The sequence below is a fragment of the Podarcis raffonei genome, chromosome 13 (assembly GCF_027172205.1).
Source record: "Podarcis raffonei isolate rPodRaf1 chromosome 13, rPodRaf1.pri, whole genome shotgun sequence".
Taxonomy (NCBI): Eukaryota; Metazoa; Chordata; class Lepidosauria; order Squamata; family Lacertidae; genus Podarcis; species Podarcis raffonei.
Window position 1 is genome coordinate 11,423,122 of NC_070614.1, and position 18,353 is coordinate 11,441,474.

General features: G+C 50.0%; 1 protein-coding gene and 1 pseudogene across 4 annotated transcripts in view; one reads left to right on the forward strand and one right to left on the reverse strand.

The window, feature by feature from the left end:
* Positions 1–1,096: 1,096 nt before the first annotated feature.
* The window catches only part of LOC128399923 (transcription initiation factor TFIID subunit 1), a 49,296-nt gene continuing 32,039 nt past the window's right edge, over positions 1,097–18,353 (reverse strand). For 2 of the 4 annotated variants that reach the window (XM_053361799.1, XM_053361798.1), the window contains exons 29-40: positions 18,174–18,351; positions 16,015–16,082; positions 15,649–15,771; positions 13,207–13,299; positions 12,102–12,186; positions 10,289–10,356; positions 10,078–10,194; positions 7,868–7,993; positions 6,591–6,689; positions 6,176–6,323; positions 3,719–3,896; positions 1,097–1,500 (exon numbers count right to left, since the gene is read on the reverse strand). In XM_053361799.1, the coding sequence (XP_053217774.1) occupies positions 1,281–1,500; positions 3,719–3,896; positions 6,176–6,323; positions 6,591–6,689; positions 7,868–7,993; positions 10,078–10,194; positions 10,289–10,356; positions 12,102–12,186; positions 13,207–13,299; positions 15,649–15,771; positions 16,015–16,082; positions 18,174–18,351 (1,503 nt within the window). In that variant the 3' untranslated portion in view covers positions 1,097–1,280. The remainder of the gene's footprint in view (positions 1,501–3,718; positions 3,897–6,175; positions 6,324–6,590; positions 6,690–7,867; positions 7,994–10,077; positions 10,195–10,288; positions 10,357–12,101; positions 12,187–13,206; positions 13,300–15,648; positions 15,772–16,014; positions 16,083–18,173; positions 18,352–18,353) is intronic. The other 2 variants (XM_053361801.1, XM_053361800.1) reach the window with 1 other exon arrangement.
* On the forward strand, positions 14,608–16,725 carry LOC128399941 (regulatory factor X-associated protein-like; annotated as a pseudogene).

The following is an 18,353-nucleotide window of genomic DNA, read 5'->3' on the forward strand; positions in this document are numbered from 1 at the left end:
CCATGTATCCTCAGGATTTTTGCATTGAGTCACCCCAAATTCACCATCAGATCACATAGCATGTCTGTGGTCACAGCATGAACCACAAAAATCATACATCCACTGTTTCGTTCAGAAATTTTTTTTCTTGTTTTTCTCCTCTAAAAACTAGGTGCGTCTTATGGAACGAAAAATACGGTATATGCACAGCCCCTCTCCCCATCGTCCAAGCAGGCACTGTTTTAACATTTCACGGGCACATTCCAACCAGATGAGCACTTGGAAGGTTGGAGCAGGGGAAGAGGAGGGGTGACCCCCCCCAGACCACCCTTTCCCGAAATGAGGTTATTCAGCTATATATGCTAAGGTATCAACAAAGCCTGTGAGCCATAACATCCTTGATTGGAAGCAAAAAGGTATTTTGGGGTAAAGCATGTGTGACAAATGTGGGGCGTGGGTGGCGCTGTGGGTTAAACCACAGAGCCTAGGACTTGCTGATCAGAAGGTCGGCGGTTCAAATCCCCGCGACGGGGTGAGCTCCTGTTGCTCAGTCCCTGCTCCTGCCAACCTAGCAGTTCGAAAGCACGTCAAAGTACAAGTAGATAAATAGGTACCGCTCCGGCGGGAAGGTAAACGGCGTTTCCGTGCGCTGCTCTGGTTCGCCAGAAGCGGCTTAGTCATGCTGGCCACATGACCTAGAAGCTGTATGCCGGCTCCCTCGGCCAATAAAGCGAGATGAGCGCTGCAACCCCAGAGTTGGCCATGACTGGACCTAATGGTCAGGGGTCCCTTTACCTTTACCTTTTTATGCGTGACAAAAGGGTTGTGCAAGTCAGCCATTTTAAACTCCAAAGCTTACAACATTTTTCTTCAAAAATGCCAGGAATGGACAAATTAATACAAACTCTCTCCAGTGCTATTTTTCTAGGGGGGAAATGGTGTCTGAACTGAACATGAACTCTTCCCCTTGTTCTCTTAGAATGGCAATGGCACCCTCCTGAGAGGTGTCAGAACTGAGTTCTGGCTGGGGAAAAACCACTATCGGCAAACATACAGCATTTGCTGGGAAAATGAGACTTTTGTCATGAGTGCTTGTGTGAACAAAGAACAGCCCTCATTCAGTTGCTAGTAATTTTTTTATTATATATGTACACACACCCCTTTATACACAATAACAAATTATATAAAAAAAGGACCAAAACAGGTGTCTCCAGTTTAGCAGGAGACACATTTGGATGCAAACAAAAAAATCTTTACATTTGAGTCCAGGGTGCAAATTATCAATCCCCCAGGAAAGGGGCTCATTCATCTGAATCCAGGTCACTGTCTCCTGCGATGGAATGGAAGTCTTCACTATCTTCCTCATCCTCCGACAGATGAACCTGACTTAACACACTAGGGCCACGCCTCTGGTCCTCCTCTTCTTCCTCTTCCTCTTCCGAGACCTCATAACCCCCAATGCTGCTGAAGCTAGTATCTCGGGTGTTGGATTTGGGGTCTGGTTCCTCGTAGCTACCGTAACTGGAGAAAGATAGAAATTTGATGGTGATGCTTTTGTTATTGATTGTGCATGCCGAGCGCTTTACAGAAGAGAAACCATGCGGTGAAGGGAAACACGAAAGTGTGGCAGATAATAATAATAATAATAATAATAATAATAATAATAATAATAATAATAAATTTTATTTATATCCCGCCCTCCCCAGCCAAAGCCGGGCTCAGGGCGGCTAACAACAGTAAAACAGTACAAAAGTACAGCATAAACAACACTCTAAAATCATTCATTATAAAATTAATTAATTCAAGCCACTGGCAACCATTGGGCCAGAGCTCCGCGAAGATTGCCGAGGGAGGGAGTCAGGCTGTGCCCTGGCCAAAGGCCTGGCGGAACAGCTCTGTCTTGCAGGCCCTGCGGAAAGATGTCAAGTCCCGCAGGGCCCTGGTCTCTTGTGACAGTGTGTTCCACCAGATCGGAGCCACAGCCGAAAAAGCCCTGGCTCTAGTTGAGGCCAGCCTAACTTCTCTGTGGCCTGGGACCTTCAAGATGTTTTTATTTGAAGACCGTAAGTTTCTCTGTGGGGCATACCAGGAGAGGCGGTCCCGTAGGTACGAGGGTCCTAGGCCGTATAGGGCTTTAAAGGTTAAAACCAGCACCTTAAACCTGATCCTGTACTCCACCGGGAGCCAGTGCAGCTGGTATAGCACCGGGTGAATGTGATCTCGCAGCGAAGACCTCGTAAGGAGTCTCGCTGCAGCATTCTGCACCCACTGGAGTTTCTGGGTCAGTCTCGAGGGCAGCCCCACGTAGAGCGAGTTACAATAATCCAGTCTGGAGGTGACCGTCGCGTGGATCACAGTGGCTAGGTCAGGGCGAGAGAGGTAAGGAGCCAACTGCTTAGCTTGGCGGAGATGGAAAAATGCCGCCTTTGTTATAGCTGCAATCTGCGCCTCCATGGAAAGGGAGGTGTCGAAGATTACACCCAAACTCTTAACAGACGGTGCTGGCACTAATTGCGCCCCCGCAAGAGATGGGAATTGCCCCCCCCAATCCCATATCGCCCCATCCCAGCCACAGGACCTCTGTCTTCGAAGGATTTAGCTTCAACCGGCTCCCAGATTAGCGTTTACTTGGTGCTTTTCTGCATGTTTTTAGCGTCAGGAGTGCCAGAGGATCAGGCCGTCTAGTGCAGAATCCCGTTTTCAGTGGCCTCTCAGATGCCCATGAGAAGCCCGCAAGTGGGGCTTGAGGACAATAGCCCCCTCCCCACCTGCAATTCTGAACAGATATCCAGAAACTGACCACCTTTGGCAGGAGAACATAGACTTTTTCTGTTTTTTGTAAAGCATCTAAGCTGATGGCTATCTCCTCTGGTGCAGGGTTTCCCAAACTTTGGTCTCCAGCTGCTGTTGGACTACAACTCCCATCGTCCCTAGCTAGCAGGGATGATGGGAACTGTAGTCCAAAAACAGCTGGAGACCTGAGTTTGGGAAACACTGCTCTGGTGCAAGCAATACCGCCATAACTCTAGCACTTGAGACAGCAACATTTGGGTTGCTGTGCTAGATGTGGTTATGTATGTGTTCCAGGCAGAAGCCCAGAGACTCTGCTCATCTTTTTAAAAAGCCTTTTAGAGACAGAACAAGCTTTTCAGAGGCAGCTGAAACAGCAATGCATAGCTCCACGCTTCGTAATTTTATGTACATTTAATAACTATTCCAAATACACTTTAAAAGGAAAGGCAAGGCTGCGATCCTGCCCATAACTACGCCTATGAATCACATGTACAAAAGAAGCCATGGAATGGCACCCCGGAGTTACTACTAAAAGGATTGTTCTGATAGCATTTGGTGATGTTACTTACCTGCTTCTGGCATCACAGCAATTGAAAAAAAAGAATTGTTCTCATTGTTTTAGCTGCTGTGCTTTCTGATGGTTTTGGTTGGGGTTTTTGCTGGGCTTTCTCCCGCTATGCGATTTCCCTCCCCAACCCCTGCCTGGATTTTAGAGTTTTAAATGCAGTCAGCATTTTCTTGTTTGAGCAGCCGGCCCAGAGAACTTAGTTGGATGGAGGGCACGGAAGTGCAATGAGTTAGTCAACAGAGGAGCAGTAAAGAGCAGAGACACCCAGGCTTCGTAAGCATTTGCACGAGAATCGTTTGAACTGGGCACTGCCACCCTGCATCCGTGAGAGCCAAGCACTTGCTCACTGCTTCCAACAGCACGCTTGTCTATGGTTACCTGGCATTGCTGTCTTCCAGGGCATGCGATGTCTCTCCTCCAGCTCCCTCGTAGGACATCATGCTCTCTTCGTTGTCCATGCCCATTCGCGTGTTCTCCTGAAGAACGTGAGGCTGCTTGGGTCTCACGGCACTGGACTCCACGTCGGAATCGCTCCCGCTTTCACTGAGCTGAATAGCTGGGCAGAGAAAGGGTAGCCACATTGCAGTTACCCGAGCCTGATTTCCTGATTTTCTCAGTAGTTTAGCATTCTGGCTAAGCTGCAGTTCAAAAACACTGCAGCTCAACAAGTCAACTAGGGCTGGGCAGTGGTGCATCAATATATCACCCCAAACTGGTTCAAAGTCCACATCGTGGTACTGGTTTCCTAAGATTTGACATGGCAACGTATCGCAAATCTCAATGTGTGTTCACGCTATGTAAAAGAATGACACTGGGGGGGGGAGCGTGAAGCTTCCTTCCTCCCGTCTCCCCTTCTGTGTGTGTGCATGCGAGTGTCTGTGTCGTCTTCCTTTTTCTTCCCTGCCACCCAGCTCACTGGCAGAAGAAAATACAGTGGTGCCTTGGTTTAATAACAGCTTAGTGTATGAACAACTTGGATTAAGAACGCTACAAGTAGGTGTTTTGGTTTGTGAACTTTGCCTTGGAAGCAAAACGTGTTCCGCTTCCTGTTGAGTGTGTTCCATTTGTAAATTGAGTCCCTCGCTGCTATGGGAAAGCACGCCTTGGTTTAAGAACACTTTGGTTTAAGAACGGACTTCCGGAACGGATTAAGTTTGTAAACCAAGTTACAGATAGGTAGCCGTGTTGGTCTGCCATAGTCAAAACAAAAAAATTTTTTCCTTCCAGTAGCACCTTAAAGACCAACTAAGTTAGTTCTTGGTATGAGCTTTCGTGTGTATCTGAAGAAGTGTGCATGCACATGAAAGCTCATACCAAGAACTAACTTAGTTGGTCTTTAAGGTGCTACTGGAAGGGAAAAAATTTTTTGTTTTGTAAACCAAGGTACCACTGTCAGTGTTTCCATTTTTACTTTCCGGTGTTTACATTGTTGTCTTCCCCAAAACAGCTTCCCTCCATATTTTAGGGGAAATGTGCAAATTAAAAAAATATCTGTACTATAAAGTAACAGCTGTAACAATACATTAAGTAGAAGCAATAGCAGGGACAGGACCTCATCCGCCTCTACATAGTTCCATCCTTATTTCAGATATCATGATATATTGCAATATTTAGCTGGTGATATATCCTAAGGCTTCCCCAAAATTCAGGCTCCTCGGCAGGGGAAGGAAACAGCTTTATTATACACCTTTAGCTGCCTGGCAAAAACGTTCCTCTTTAGCCAGGCCTTTGGCAGATTGAAATCCAAAGCCCTTTTAAAATGTGTCAGGGAGGGGAGGGTTATTGGGGTGGGTTTTGTTTTTATTGTGTATTTTGCGTTTTTATATTGTGAGTTGCCCCAAGACATGTGGGTATAGGGTGGTATACAAATTTAATAATAATATGAAGAAGACAAAGGCTATATTCCCATGAACGAAAGTGGTGGGGAGGCAGATACAGTGGTACCTCGGTTTAAGAACAGCCCTGTTTGCGAACTATTCGGTTTACAAACTCCGCAAAACCGGAAGCAGTGTCCGGGTTTGCAAACTTTACCTCGGTTTAGGAACAGAAGCCAAATGGTGGAAGGGCACTGGCGGCGGGAGGCCTCATTAGGGAAAGCGAGCCTCGGTTTAAGAACAGTTTCAGTTCAAGAACAGACTTCCAGAACAGATCAAGTTCGTAAACCGAGATACCACTGTATTGGCAACAGGCAGAGCCAAAGCTGAAAGGTTTTTTTTGGGGGGGGGTGTTTCCATCCCTCCACAAGTCATTTCAGTCACCTTTTCTCTGAGCTCTTCCCCAGCCCCACTGCATAACTGTTGGCCCCCTTTTCTACTTCCCCCCTAAACCTAGTTGTCATATAGCGAGGACAATTTTCAGGGAGCATTATCGCTCCCCTCCTTTCTGCTCCCCCCCAAAAAGAAGCCCCCCACCAGCACAGCAAGGGATGTGGGGGGCACTGTGGGTTAAACCACAGAGCCTCTTGGGCTTGCCGATCAGAAGGTTGGCGGTTCGAATCCCCGCGATGGGGTGAGCTCCCGTCGCTCGGTCCCTGCCCCTGCCAACCTAGCAGTTTCAAAGCACGTCAAAGTGCAAGTAGATAAATAGGTACTGCTCCGGCGGGAAGGTAAACGGCGTTTCCGTGCACTGCTCTGGTTCGCCAGAAGTGGCTTAGTCATGCTGGCCACATGACCCGGAAGCTGTACGCCGGCTCCCTCGGCCAATAAAGCGAGATGAGCGCCGCAACCCCAGAGTCGGTCACGACTGGGTCTAATGGTCAAGGGTCCCTTTACCTTTATAGAGAGAGATGGGCCCATCACCTGACTTGGCCCTGCTGTGTAAAGAGGGACAACTTACACATGAAAGGGTTGTCGCCTTCCTCGTCGCTGCCGTCATCGTCCTCTCCATCTGACATGAGCAAGTCCTCGTAAAGAACGCTGGCCTGAGGCTGCTGCGCCGAGCCTTCTTCCTCGTCAGCCAGGTCTCCATCCCCATCTTCCACTTCCTGTCAGGGCAGAACAGCCGGTGGTTAAAAAGAGAGAGAGAGAGACGAGAGGGCAGCTGCCGGCGCCTGCCGAGTGTGGCATCTCTCTACCCGCGGACGTCCCTCACCGGCAAGGCCGTCTCTTTCTAAAAAACACCGACGGGCCCTGGCTTGCGTCTCCAGCCACTGCTACCAACGTCCCTCAGAAGGGGCCCTGAGCTGCCGCAGCTTCTGCCGCGAGGGCAGAAGTTCAACCCACAAACTAGGGATGGGATCAAAGATACTCACTGGGGCTGGAGTCTTAGGTTTCCCATCCTCATCCTCATCAAACCCTTCAATATCTACGTCAGAGTCTTCCTCGCCCAGCCTACCTCGGCCCTGCCGCATCTGAGTGGGGAACAGAGACAACACGGTTGAGGAAGGGAACAGGCACTCGGAAACGGGCCACAGCCGAGGGGAAAGACCCACCCGAGACTTGCGGCACTTTCCTAAGCTCTTGCCTGAAATGAAATGCCTTCCTATGCTTCCCCCACGGCTTCGCACCTCCAGGACTTGCTCAGGGTATCAAGCCAAGTCACAAAAGCCTACAAGCGCAAAGGGCCTCTTAAGATGCTGGCGGACAGCATGTCCTTTCCTCTACTGCCCTCTCTCTCCCCAAGAGCAGAGAGCCGCCTTCCTGCAATGGCAGAAACCCATTTCGCAGGGCAACCCGGGTTCAAAACCCACAGCTGCAAACTTGATAGCCCGCTTCTGCCATGCCGGCGCATCCTCTGGTAAACGGGTGAAGACAGTTCTGTCACAGCCCTGTACTTTTCTGCAACGTACGCTTTGTGTTTACACAGCCCCTTGCCCTTTTCTTTCCCCTCCTGCTACAAACCACGCCACATTTAGGCCCATCACATAAAGAACCTGCACAAAATGTATTTATCCCCAGTTAAATGGCCCAGAGCATACGTCCCATCCATTATCTCCAATAAATGCCTCTTCCCCTATTTGCCTACAATACAGGCATCGTGCAATCGGAACCTCCACAATATAAATCCTCCTCCAGATTTGTGGCACGCCGAGTTCTCATGCTCCACTAAAACCAGAGGAGGACTGGCTACCTGGTATCGCTGTCGCATATTGGTGCTCAGCCCAGAAGGGCTGTTGGCTTTATAAACTGCTTTGACATAGTTTCTGCTTGAAAGGGATAAGGGCTAAACCGTGGCCCTTCTACACCATGTGAACCATTGGCTTTTATTATATCCACTCTCTGTGTCTATTCATAAAAGAAAGAATACCAAGCCCTTGCCCAAGGCATCTTGGAGCTAATGGTCTTCCTCCTCCACAAGTCCCAGCTATTCTGGTTTTATTGAAAATCTTAACAAAGCCTCCTCCCACAGCTCTGTCCCCATTTCTTTGACCAGCAATTAACGATGATGCCAAATTATATCCATCTTGATACCGCATCCCCTGTTACGTACTTTTCGTGCAGCTTCTGCCACAGGGAAAGCTATAACCCCTCTCTCCCCTGCCTTTCCCAATAGATATTTTTGCCCTCTTTGCTTCCAGACTTTTCTGACCTGTATTCCCTGCTTCTCAGGGGTGGTTGTGGGAATATCCAAAGCAGACAGAATGCTCTCATCTTGGTAGACCGAGGCATCGTGGGACATGCTGAGAGAAGTGTTGGTGTCATACAGATCTGGCGGCTGGAGTACGTTTGAAAAGAAGAAATCAGAATGTCTTAGCCGTTTGGTAATGGCTCCTGCCCTCCTTTCCTGACTGTGGTTCTCTCTATAGTAAATGACTGGAGATTTCATCCCCTTTCTCACGGGGAAAAAACCCAGAAGCAATAGGGAAACGGGTAACAGATTCCAATATGCAACACGCACAGGGGAAGTGTCCAAAGGTCAGGCAGCCTACTGCTATGGAAGCAGGTATTGTGAGATTGTATGCTATCTGGTTTCAGATACAAAAAGTTTATATGGAGTTCAGTAGAAGGAAGCAGACAGCAGCAACCCTTGTCAGGAGGAAAAGAGGGCAGAATAGAGAAGACAAAAGGAGGATGGGGCAATTGACTCAACCTGCAATGCACTGTCTGTTGGTCAACCCAACACCCAATTTGGCCATGCTGCAAGGAAGCAGGAGGATTGCTAGGCCATTGCAAATTATAATAATAATATAATAATAATTTATTATTTATACCCCGCCCATTTGGCTGGGTTTCCCCAGCCATTCTGGGCGGCTTCCACAAAGACCAAAAATACACTAAGATGTCACCCAAGCTGAGGGAGCCCAAATTCTTCTCCTGCTTGCACAGCTGAGGGAGCGGAAACAGTTTAGTGGTGCCCGTCCCCCCAGCCGATGGCTCGTGCGAACTGGTGACGGCTCCGTAAAACTGCTTGGCTGAGGCTAGGGCAGCTGCACTCTCCTCAGCCAAACAGTTTATAAAGACAAGGAGGGAGAAACAAGCTGTATTGGCACCCTGTTTCTCCCTCTCCGCTGGCATGAGGGACCGACAGTGGCAGTTTCACTCAGTGGCATATCGCTGGTGAAACCGCCGTGGCTCCCGAGTCCCTCTGCCTCCAGCACCCGGCTGCAGTTTGTTTCTCCCTCGGCACGCTGAGCACTGAAGGGACTCAGGAATGGCGGCGGTTTCACTAGCGATATACCGCTGAGTGAAACCACCATCGCAGTTAGGCCCTCATACCGGTCCTGGGCAATACAGTGGTACCTCAGTTTAAGAACAGTCCTGTTTAAGAACGATTCGGTTTACAAACTCCGCAAAACTAGAAATAGTGTCCCGGTTTGAGAACTTTACCTCGGTCTAAGAACGGAATCTGAACGGTGGAAGGGCACTGGCGGCGGGAGGCCTCATTAGGGAAAGCGCACCTCGGTTTACGAAAGGTTTTGGTTTAAGAACGGACTTCAGGAACGGATTAAGTTCGTAAACCGAGGTACCACTGTATATGTGATATATCAATATATCGCCCAGGCCTACTGCCAAGATATTTCCCATCAGCTGCTATCTGAGCCCCACCCCCATCTTTTAAAAAACATGGGGATGCCAGAGATTGAACAATATGAAAGGGATTGAGCAATGTGAAAGGGATAGCAGCTCACTAGCATGCTTTGCGGGACGCGGGTGGCGCTGTGGGTTAAACCACAGAGCCTAGGACTTGCCGATCAGAAGGTCGGCAGTTCGAATCCCCACGATGGGGTGAGCTCCCGTTGCTCAGTCCCTGCTCCTGCCAACCTAGCAGTTCGAAAGCATGTCAAAGTGCAAGTAGATAAATAGGTACCGCTCTGGCGGGAAGGTAAACGGCGTTTCCGTGCGCTGCTCTGGTTCACCAGAAGTGGCGCTGGCCACATGACCTGGAAGCTGTACGCCGGCTCCCTTGGCCAATAAAGCGAGATGAGCGCCCCAACTCCAGAGTCGGCCACGACTGGACCTAATGGTCAGGGGTCCCTTTACCTTTAGCATGCTTTGCATGCCACCAGTTCCAGATTCAATCTCTGGCATCTCCAGTTTAAAAAAGGAGCTGGTGATAGGAGAATCTCCTCCCTGCCTAAGCTGAACTGGTCTAGCTGAACAACAGTCTCTCCCAAAGGCTCCTTCCCAACCAGACTTCTCCCGGTGCTACTAGGACAAGCCTGTGGCTCAGAAATCTAATACAACAAACCCTTTCCACAAGCGTGCATGATCTTCTGCTGTAGCCTCACCCCATGCTAGGGCCACAGCATTTGAGAGCAGAAGGGGGTCCTGGGAAAAAGCTTAGGTGGGGTGCCTCACCTGGGGAGTGTAAGGCCCAGGGGTCATTGGGTCAAGGCTTTCCAGATCTGCCTCCTCCAAGGCCGCTTCTTTGGCAGTGCAGATATCCCTCTCCAGCTGGGTCAGGTGCTCGTCATACTGAAGGAGCGAACAGAGAGAGAGAGAAGCGTTTGCGGAGGCTGTCGAGAATTCAAAACGGTCCTTGGCAGGCTCAGCTTGCTGGGCCACTTACCTCTGCCAGCGTCTGGTAGCAGATGTTCACAATCTCCTGAGCTGTTTTTGTGTATTGGCTGTCAGGCCCTGAAATGGGGAAAAACAAAGGAACAAACCACATCTCCTTAGTGCTAGCCCGCTGATACCTGAGCCCAGGAGAAAGCCACTAGTTCCACGTGGCCCTCTTCATTTCAAGGAAGCAGAGATCCAGGTAAGTACTGCTTTTGCCATACAGTCATAGGTAAAGGTATAGGGGCCCCTGACCATTAGGTCCAGTCGTGACCGACTCTGGGGTTGCGGCGCTCATCTCGCTTTATTGGCCGAGGGAGCAGGCGTACAGCTTCCGGGTCATGTGGCCAGCATGACTAAGCCACTTCTGGCGAACCAGAGCAGCGCACAGAAACGCCGTTTACCTTCCCGCCGGAGCGGTACCTATTTATCTACTTGCACATGCTTTCGAACTGCTAGGTTGGCAGGAGCTGGGACCGAGCAACGGGAGCTCACCCCGTTGCAGGGATTCGAACCGCCAACCTTCTGATCGGCAAGTCCTAGGCTCTGTGGTTTAACCCACAGCGCTACCTGCGTCCCGCAATACAGTCATACCTCGGGTTAAAGTAGCTTCAGGTTGAGAGTTTTTGGGTTGTGCTCTGCAGCAACTGGAAGTAACGGAACACGTTGCTTCCGGGTTTCGCTGATCACGCATGCGCAAGCGCTCAAAATGACATCACGCGCATGCGCAGACACAGCAAATCGCGACCCGTGCAGGCGCAGGTTGCATTCACTTCAGGATGTGAACGGGGCTCCGGAATGGATCCCGTTCGCATCCATAGGTACCACTGTACACACCCAGATCTTTCCAAAGCTTTGCCAGTGTGCAACTGTGGCAACTGAGAGTGATATCTTTCAAGGACTCTTTTCCTGGGAAGCTGCTTGTCTCAGCCAGCCAGCCAAAATTTACAAGATCTCCTTGAGCTCTGGCCCTGTAGGACTCCTGAATCTGCCCTGTCCCACAGCACACTTAAATAGCCCTTGGGATTTAAGTAAAACCAGTCCCCTCTTCCAGGGGCAGCTAATGTTTCTTGGCTTTCTTGCTAATCCTCCAGGGATGGTGTGCCTGTAGTGGATGTGGTCTTTTGCACACTCTTGCACACACACCAGACATGCAGCTGCTGCCAGCAGCTGGCTGGAAGGGGTTAACACACACCCCCAATCCCATACATCAAATTATCAATCAGGGCACTGGGCTGAGTGAAGGGAGTTAGATCTTTCTACCTCCCCAGCTTTTGCTACTGTCACCAAAATTGGTGGGAGAACAGAAAAATACATTGCTTTGGGGGAAGACAGATTAGAGCTCTGGAAATAACCCAGAGACATCTCAGCATTCTGGGGGTCCTTTCAAATGTGAAGCTGCTGCTCCCCATCACGCCCCCCCAACTCCCGCTCAACTGGAGGCTTTGGAATAAGTTATCCCTCTGTTCTGTTTGTGCCTACTCACAGGATTGGGCCCCATGAGCTAAAGAAGTGTAACAAGAGAGCGCCCAGAAGGAAGGAGAAGGAGAAGAATTTATTATTTGTACCCCGCCCATCTGGCTGGGTTTCCCCAGCCACTCTGGGTGGCTTCCAACAAAGATTAAAAACGCATTAAAATGTCACACATTAAAAACTTCCCTAAGCAACTTTCATCAAGGGACCCAGCCACATTTTAGGAAAAGACACTTATTCATGTCTTCACGAGCAGACGTGGAGTCAGGCTCAGCTCTCGCCCTGAAAACTCTCCACAAACATGCGTCAAGGGGCTACAGATGTGGCACAGAGCCAAACGGATCGCTCACCGTTGTATCTGATGCTGTTGGCAAGGATCAGGTTCACGTCATCCAGAAAGACTTCTCGGTTCTGGTATTTGTGTTTGGAAATATTCTAGAATGAACAGAGAGGAGGCAAGGCGGGAGTGTAGAACTTTAAGGAGTCCGTGTGAAGTCTTTTGATTCTGGCCTGCAAAATGTCCTTTACCCCTCCGGGCCAACTAGGGGCCACTTCTTTCCTCACGCCCCATTGTCGGATCTCAGCATTCTGGGGGTCCTTTCAAATGTGAAGCTGCTGCTCCCCATCACGCCCCCACCCCCGCTCAACAGGCCCCAAGCCAAAAGCAGCACGTCTCTGGGTTATTTATTTCTCCTCATGATTTTTTGGCCCCCAAATCAGCAGCTGGTGGCTGAGGCTAAGGAAACAGAATTACAGTGGTACCTTGGTTCTCAAACGCCTTGGTACTCAAACAACCTGGAACCCAAACACTGCAAACCCAGAAGTAAGTGTTCCAGTTTGCGAAATTTTTTGGAAGCAGAATGTGCTCCGTTTTGAGTGTTACGCTTCCAATTTGAGTGCCACACTTCCGTTTTGAGTGTTACACTGGGGTCTGTCTGTTTTTCCTATTCATTTTTTGAGTTTTTGTGGCTTTTTTTTTGTTTTTGTGGCTGTGTGGAACCCAGTTCAGCTACTGATTGATTATGTGACTGCAGTACATTGTTCATTGCTTTCATTTTATGGATCAATGGTCTCATTAGATAGTAAAATCCATGTTAAATTGCTGTTTTACGGGTTGTTTTTAAAGGTCTGGAATGGATTAATCCATTTTGCATTACTTTCTATGGGAAAGCGCACCTTGGTTTTGGAACGCTTTGGTTTTGGAACGGACTTCCGGAATGGATTAAGTTTGAGAACCAAGGTACCACTGTATTTCACCCTCAGCCCATATATTTCCATACTGAGTTTCTATTTTCAGTACTTTATCTAAGATTTAAAATACAGCCAGCCAGCCGGGGCCTTTGCTTCGCGGCTAAGGGTTTATCTTATTCGACAAAACTTACCTGATGCTCAGTCGTAAGAGAACCTCTTAAGTGGTTTACAAAAGGCAGTAAAACGTGCCAGCACAGTACGCACCTTCCGGATTGTCTCTAGGTCCATCGGGCTGACAATGACTTTGTAATAATCTGGCACGAATTTCTTGTTTACAGGATGGTGGAAAGGCCAAGACTGCAAGCGACAAGAGGGCAAGAGAGATGAGCAAGCCGCTCTTGCAGAGTGAACTGCATCCAGTTCAGGAAGCCCACAATTTACGCAGGATCTGTGTTACAGGAATCACGCCCGAAGCCAAAATCACATATAGTCAGAACACATTGGATGCAATGGTGGGTAGGACTACCCAAGCCCTTTTTCCTGAATGCCCATCCCCTTTTATTTTATGTGGGTTTTTTAAATTGCCAAGCGCATACAGCCGAATGCACAGAAGTTAAATGGGCACAAGCTGTGGGCTTCATGCATCTTCAAGAGACACCGAAAGGCTTTTGCAGAACACCTAGCTGAACCTAAAGGAAACGATCCATTTCCTGCACCTGCCAGCAAATCCCAAATCCTGTGGTGGTTTGCTTGCAGTCTGCTACACCATTTTAGCCAAACCCAAGTAAATACAGGGATAAGAATACTCCAGACTTTTTGGCCTAGAGAAAAGGCAAGTAAGAGGTGGCATGATAAAAAATTTTATATATAAAAAAGGAAATAAAACAGGCTTCCTCAGCCTCGGCCTTCCAGCTGTTTTTGGCCTACAACTCCCATGATCCCTAGCTAGCAGGACCAGTGGTCAGGGATGATGGGAACTGTAGTCTCAAAACATCTGGAGGGCTGAGGCTGAGGAAGCCTGAAATAAAATTTTGCACAGCGTGTAGAAATGTGTATAGAAAAAGGGCTTTCTCCCTCTCTCATAGCTCTAGGGCACGGGTGTCAAACACAAGGCCCGCGGGCCGAATCCGGCCCGCCAGACCTCGTCATGTGGCCCATGTAGCCGTGTAGCCCCAGCCCGCTATTAGAAGCCCAGTCGCTTCCCACCCGCCCATTGAACAGGCTGCCAACGCGACGGCGCATGCGCGCGACGAATCCTCCCGCTAACTCCAATATCATAAAGGAGATCGCTTACCCTAGCGGCCTTTTTTGAACATGGGCGATGTCGGGCGTGCAACGCGCATGCGCAGGCAGGGAAGGATTGGGGGGAAAGCCCCGCCGTCGCCGCCTCTGCGCTTGCGCGCTTAAGTGAGCTTCCAGGGAAAGGAGGCGGAGGTCGCGTGCACGTCGCCTTCCCCGCGCGTGCGTAATAGCTGGCAACCTGTCAGCGCCCAGCCTGTGGCGCCCGTTTGCCGTTGCTGTGGCAGCCGAGGGGCCCTGCGGGAGGCCCTGGCTGCGAGGTCTGCCGAAGGGATGGAGCCTTCCAGGAACACGAGCAGCAGCTCGGCCCCTTTCTCCTCATCGTTGCCTTCCCCCTCCCTGCCGCAGCCGCTCACGCGGCTGGTGATGCAGCCCTGCGGCGGGGACGGGGAGGCGGTGGGTGCCTTGCTGCAGCCCCAGGTGGTGCGGCAGCTGCAGCCACCATCGCGGGTGGCCTCGGAGGCACCCTCAGGCCTCATGGTCTTCTACGAGCTGGGCCCGGCGGCGGGGGGCGACGCGGACGGCGACGGAGGCGACAGTGCCGGCAGCCCCGGCGGAGGCCTGGAGGATCTGGACGACGAGGAGGAGGGTGGTGCCCAGTTGGGGGAGGAGGAGGCGGCGGCGGCTGCAAGAGCTGCACCTACAAAGGCTGCAGCGAGACCACCATGCAAGTGGCCAAGCAGCGCAAGCCCTGGATGTGCAAGAGGCACCGCAACAAGATGTGCAAGGACAAGTACAAGTGCAAGAAGAGCGACCAGGCATTGGGGGGCGGTGGAAGTGGCGGAGGCGGAGCTGATGCAGAGGGAAGGCAATTTCAGGAGAGATGGGAAAGTGATAATAAAGAGTGGACACATAGTCCTACAGATACAACCGGCCCTTTGAGGGTGACCAAACTGCTGATGCGGCCCCCGATGAATTTGAGTTTGACACCCCTGCTCTAGGGTGTTGAATGAAGATGAATGGTAGAAAAAAAGGCAAACGGTAAAGGACCCCTGGATGGTTAAGTCCAGTCAAAGGCAACTATGGGGTTGTGGAGCTCATCTCGCTTTCAGGCCGAGGGAGCCGGAGTTTGTCCACAGATAGCTTTCCGGGTCATGTGGCCAGCAGGACTAAACCTGGTGCAACAGGACACCGTGGCAGAAAACAAAGTGCATGGAAACACCATTGGATGAAAGTACTTCTACAGGAAGCATGTAGTTAAACTGAAACTTGCTCCCACGGGAGGCAGAGATGGCCACCAGGCCTTTAAAGAGAATTAGACAAATTCAGACGGGAGAGGGCTATATATGGCTGCTAGCCAGGATGGCTATGCTCTGCCTTCTAGAGCTGGAGGCACCAGTGCTTCTGAATGCCACTGGCTGGAAACCACAGAAGGGGACCACCCCAATATGCCAGGGGCAGACCTACATCAGGAACAGCCATCATCTTCTGGGTGACAATGTTGTCCAGAATGAAGGAGAAGGCCACTTGGTCGTCATCATCCAGTAGGGGGTTAATTGCCTTTTCCAAACGAGCCAGTTTATCTTCCTTCTGAAAAGGCACAAAAGTACAGAAATGCGCACAGATTCACAGCAACTCCTTTATAACACACACACCCCAAAAAATTTGGCTGTACACTAGAAAGGACCATAGCTTGCTGGCAGAGTTCAATCCTTGGCATTTCCAGGTAGAACCGGAAATGTCTCCCCCTGGAGAGTGGCTTTCACTGTGAGCAGTCCCGAGTTGGTTACAAAGCCACAAGCAATCCCTCCCTCCCTCCACACCCTGACTTGCCTCTTTTAATTTTTGGTCACAGAGGTCCAGCATCGACTGAGAGATCTGGGTCAAAGAGTGCTTTGGGCCTGCAAACACATGGAATAAAAAATTTAAGGACACGGACACACACACACACACACACACACACACACACACAGTCACACCTCGGGTTAAATTTGCTTCAAGTTGAGCGCATTCGAGTTGCGCTCCGCGGCAACCCGGAAGTAACAGAGTGTGTCACTTCCGGGTTTCGCTGCTTGCGCATGCACAGACGCTCAAAATGACGTCACGCGCATGCGCAGAAGCGGCGAAAAGCAACACGCGCGTGCACAGACGTGCCATCGTCTTTACCTCTAGATGCGAATGGGGCTCTGGAACGGATCCCGTTCCTATCTAGAGGTACCCACTGTATATATAAAATAAATGTTCATAAATGTACCAACCAAGCACATACATAGATGTGTGGACCACATGTCTGGAGCAGCACAGGAAGACCGCCCTGAAACCATTTTGACTCCCCAACTGACCAAATGTTTTCTCTGCAAGGAGGGAGGGGGTGGGGGAGCCTTCCCATTGTCTCAGGAATTGGGAAATCACCATCTCAAAGGAATGGGCAGACTACCAGGAAAGGCCATCAGATAAGGCATTATCAGATAACCTGGCAGGAAACAACAACATCATTCAAATTTCTGTTGTAGACCACCTTTTTTGTGATGTAGGTATAATGTTTGTGGGGGGGTGGTCTTGGGTTACACCCCTTCCGTGATGTATGTATGTTGTATGGAGGGGTGGTCTTGAGCTCCAGGGCAGGGAATTTAAAATGTCTATATAAGGGCAGGCACACCATTTTTCTGGGTCCTCCTCCTTTCCTGCGAGTGAGGGGAGCACCCTGTTGCAACAGTTCAATAAAGATCAGGCTTACAAGCTGCTTTGCTTCTCAATATTCTCTGGTTGGCCTCTGTTATTTTCTCCGACCGATGGAGTACCTACAAAGGACTCTATAAGGGCTCTTGTGTCCCCCATAAGGGAACCAGGGCAGATTTTTGTTTATTACACACACAACAAAAACAATTATTGTGGGGTGCCGCTGTTGTGAGCTGCCTTGAGAGCCTTGCTAGGTTGAAAGGAGAATCAGAAGTTTAAGATTCCATATGGCTAGGTTAGTCGCATCTCCCAGTGGCATAGAGAGCTAACTCAGGGAGCAGACTCTCCCCTTTTGCAATCAGCTGGTATCCCCCACGTGTTTTGGAACTGCAGCTCCCATCAGCCCAAGCCAGTAAGGTCTGGGACTGATGGGAGTTGTAGTCCAAAAGATCTGGGAGGGCATCAGATTGGCAAAGACTGCCCTTTGGTGGGAGGGAGACTGAGAAGCAACAGGCAAAGCAAGCTGCTGGGAGATCACAGCACCAGAGAAAAGGAGCAGGTATCACAGCTCTTCCTAAGCAGCCCAGAAGGACTAGTTCAGTTCTAACTGAAAATCACCCGAGGCAAGGTAGGTGCCGGTCCTGCTGATAAATCAGACAAGGAGAGGAAAGGGAATCAGCCACAATGAGAGAAGAGGAAAACGAGGAAACTGCAGGAAGGAAATAGGCTGGCAAGCTACAAATATGTAAGGCTGTCAGTCAAGGAAACAGCTGGACAACTAATGAAGATAGGACAAGCACTTTAGAGCATAAAATGGGTTATGACGTAAAGCAGGGGAGCATCAGAAGGAATTTCAGCCTTACAAATGAATACTTAAAAGCCACCTTCGCCTCCTCAGGAAGCGCATCAGGTCACTGCCCCAGTTGCCATGACTAGTATTTTAAGGCTGGGACACTTCATGCAAGCAGCTCAGGAGGAGAAGAAAAAGAAGAGGAGGAGTTTGGATTTGATATCCCGCTTTATCACTACCCGAAGGAGTCTCAAAGCGGCTAACATTCTCCTTTCCCTTCCTCCCCCACAACAAACACTGTGTGAGGTGAGTGGGGTTGAGAGACTTCAGAGAGGTGTGACTGGCCCAAGGTCACCCAGCAGCTGCATGTGGAAGAGCGGAGACGCGAACCCAGTTCCCCAGATTATGAGACTACCGCTCTTAACCACTACACCACACTAGCTCTCCAAGTGTGAAGAGAGGAGAGGAGAGAAGTGTTTATTTCATTTTTTTAAAAAAGAAAATAAAACTAATTAACCATCACCATTGTATGTGGCACTGTTCTTCACAATCAGCTCCACCTGCTCCCGGAATTCTTCGCGGGATGGGTAAAGGCGTTTGCGGACGTTTTCTCGCAGGGTCTGCAGGTCCATTGGCTTCGTGATGATCTTGTAATAATCTTTGACGACCTTCCCGTTAACAGGCTGGTGGAAGGGATATGTCT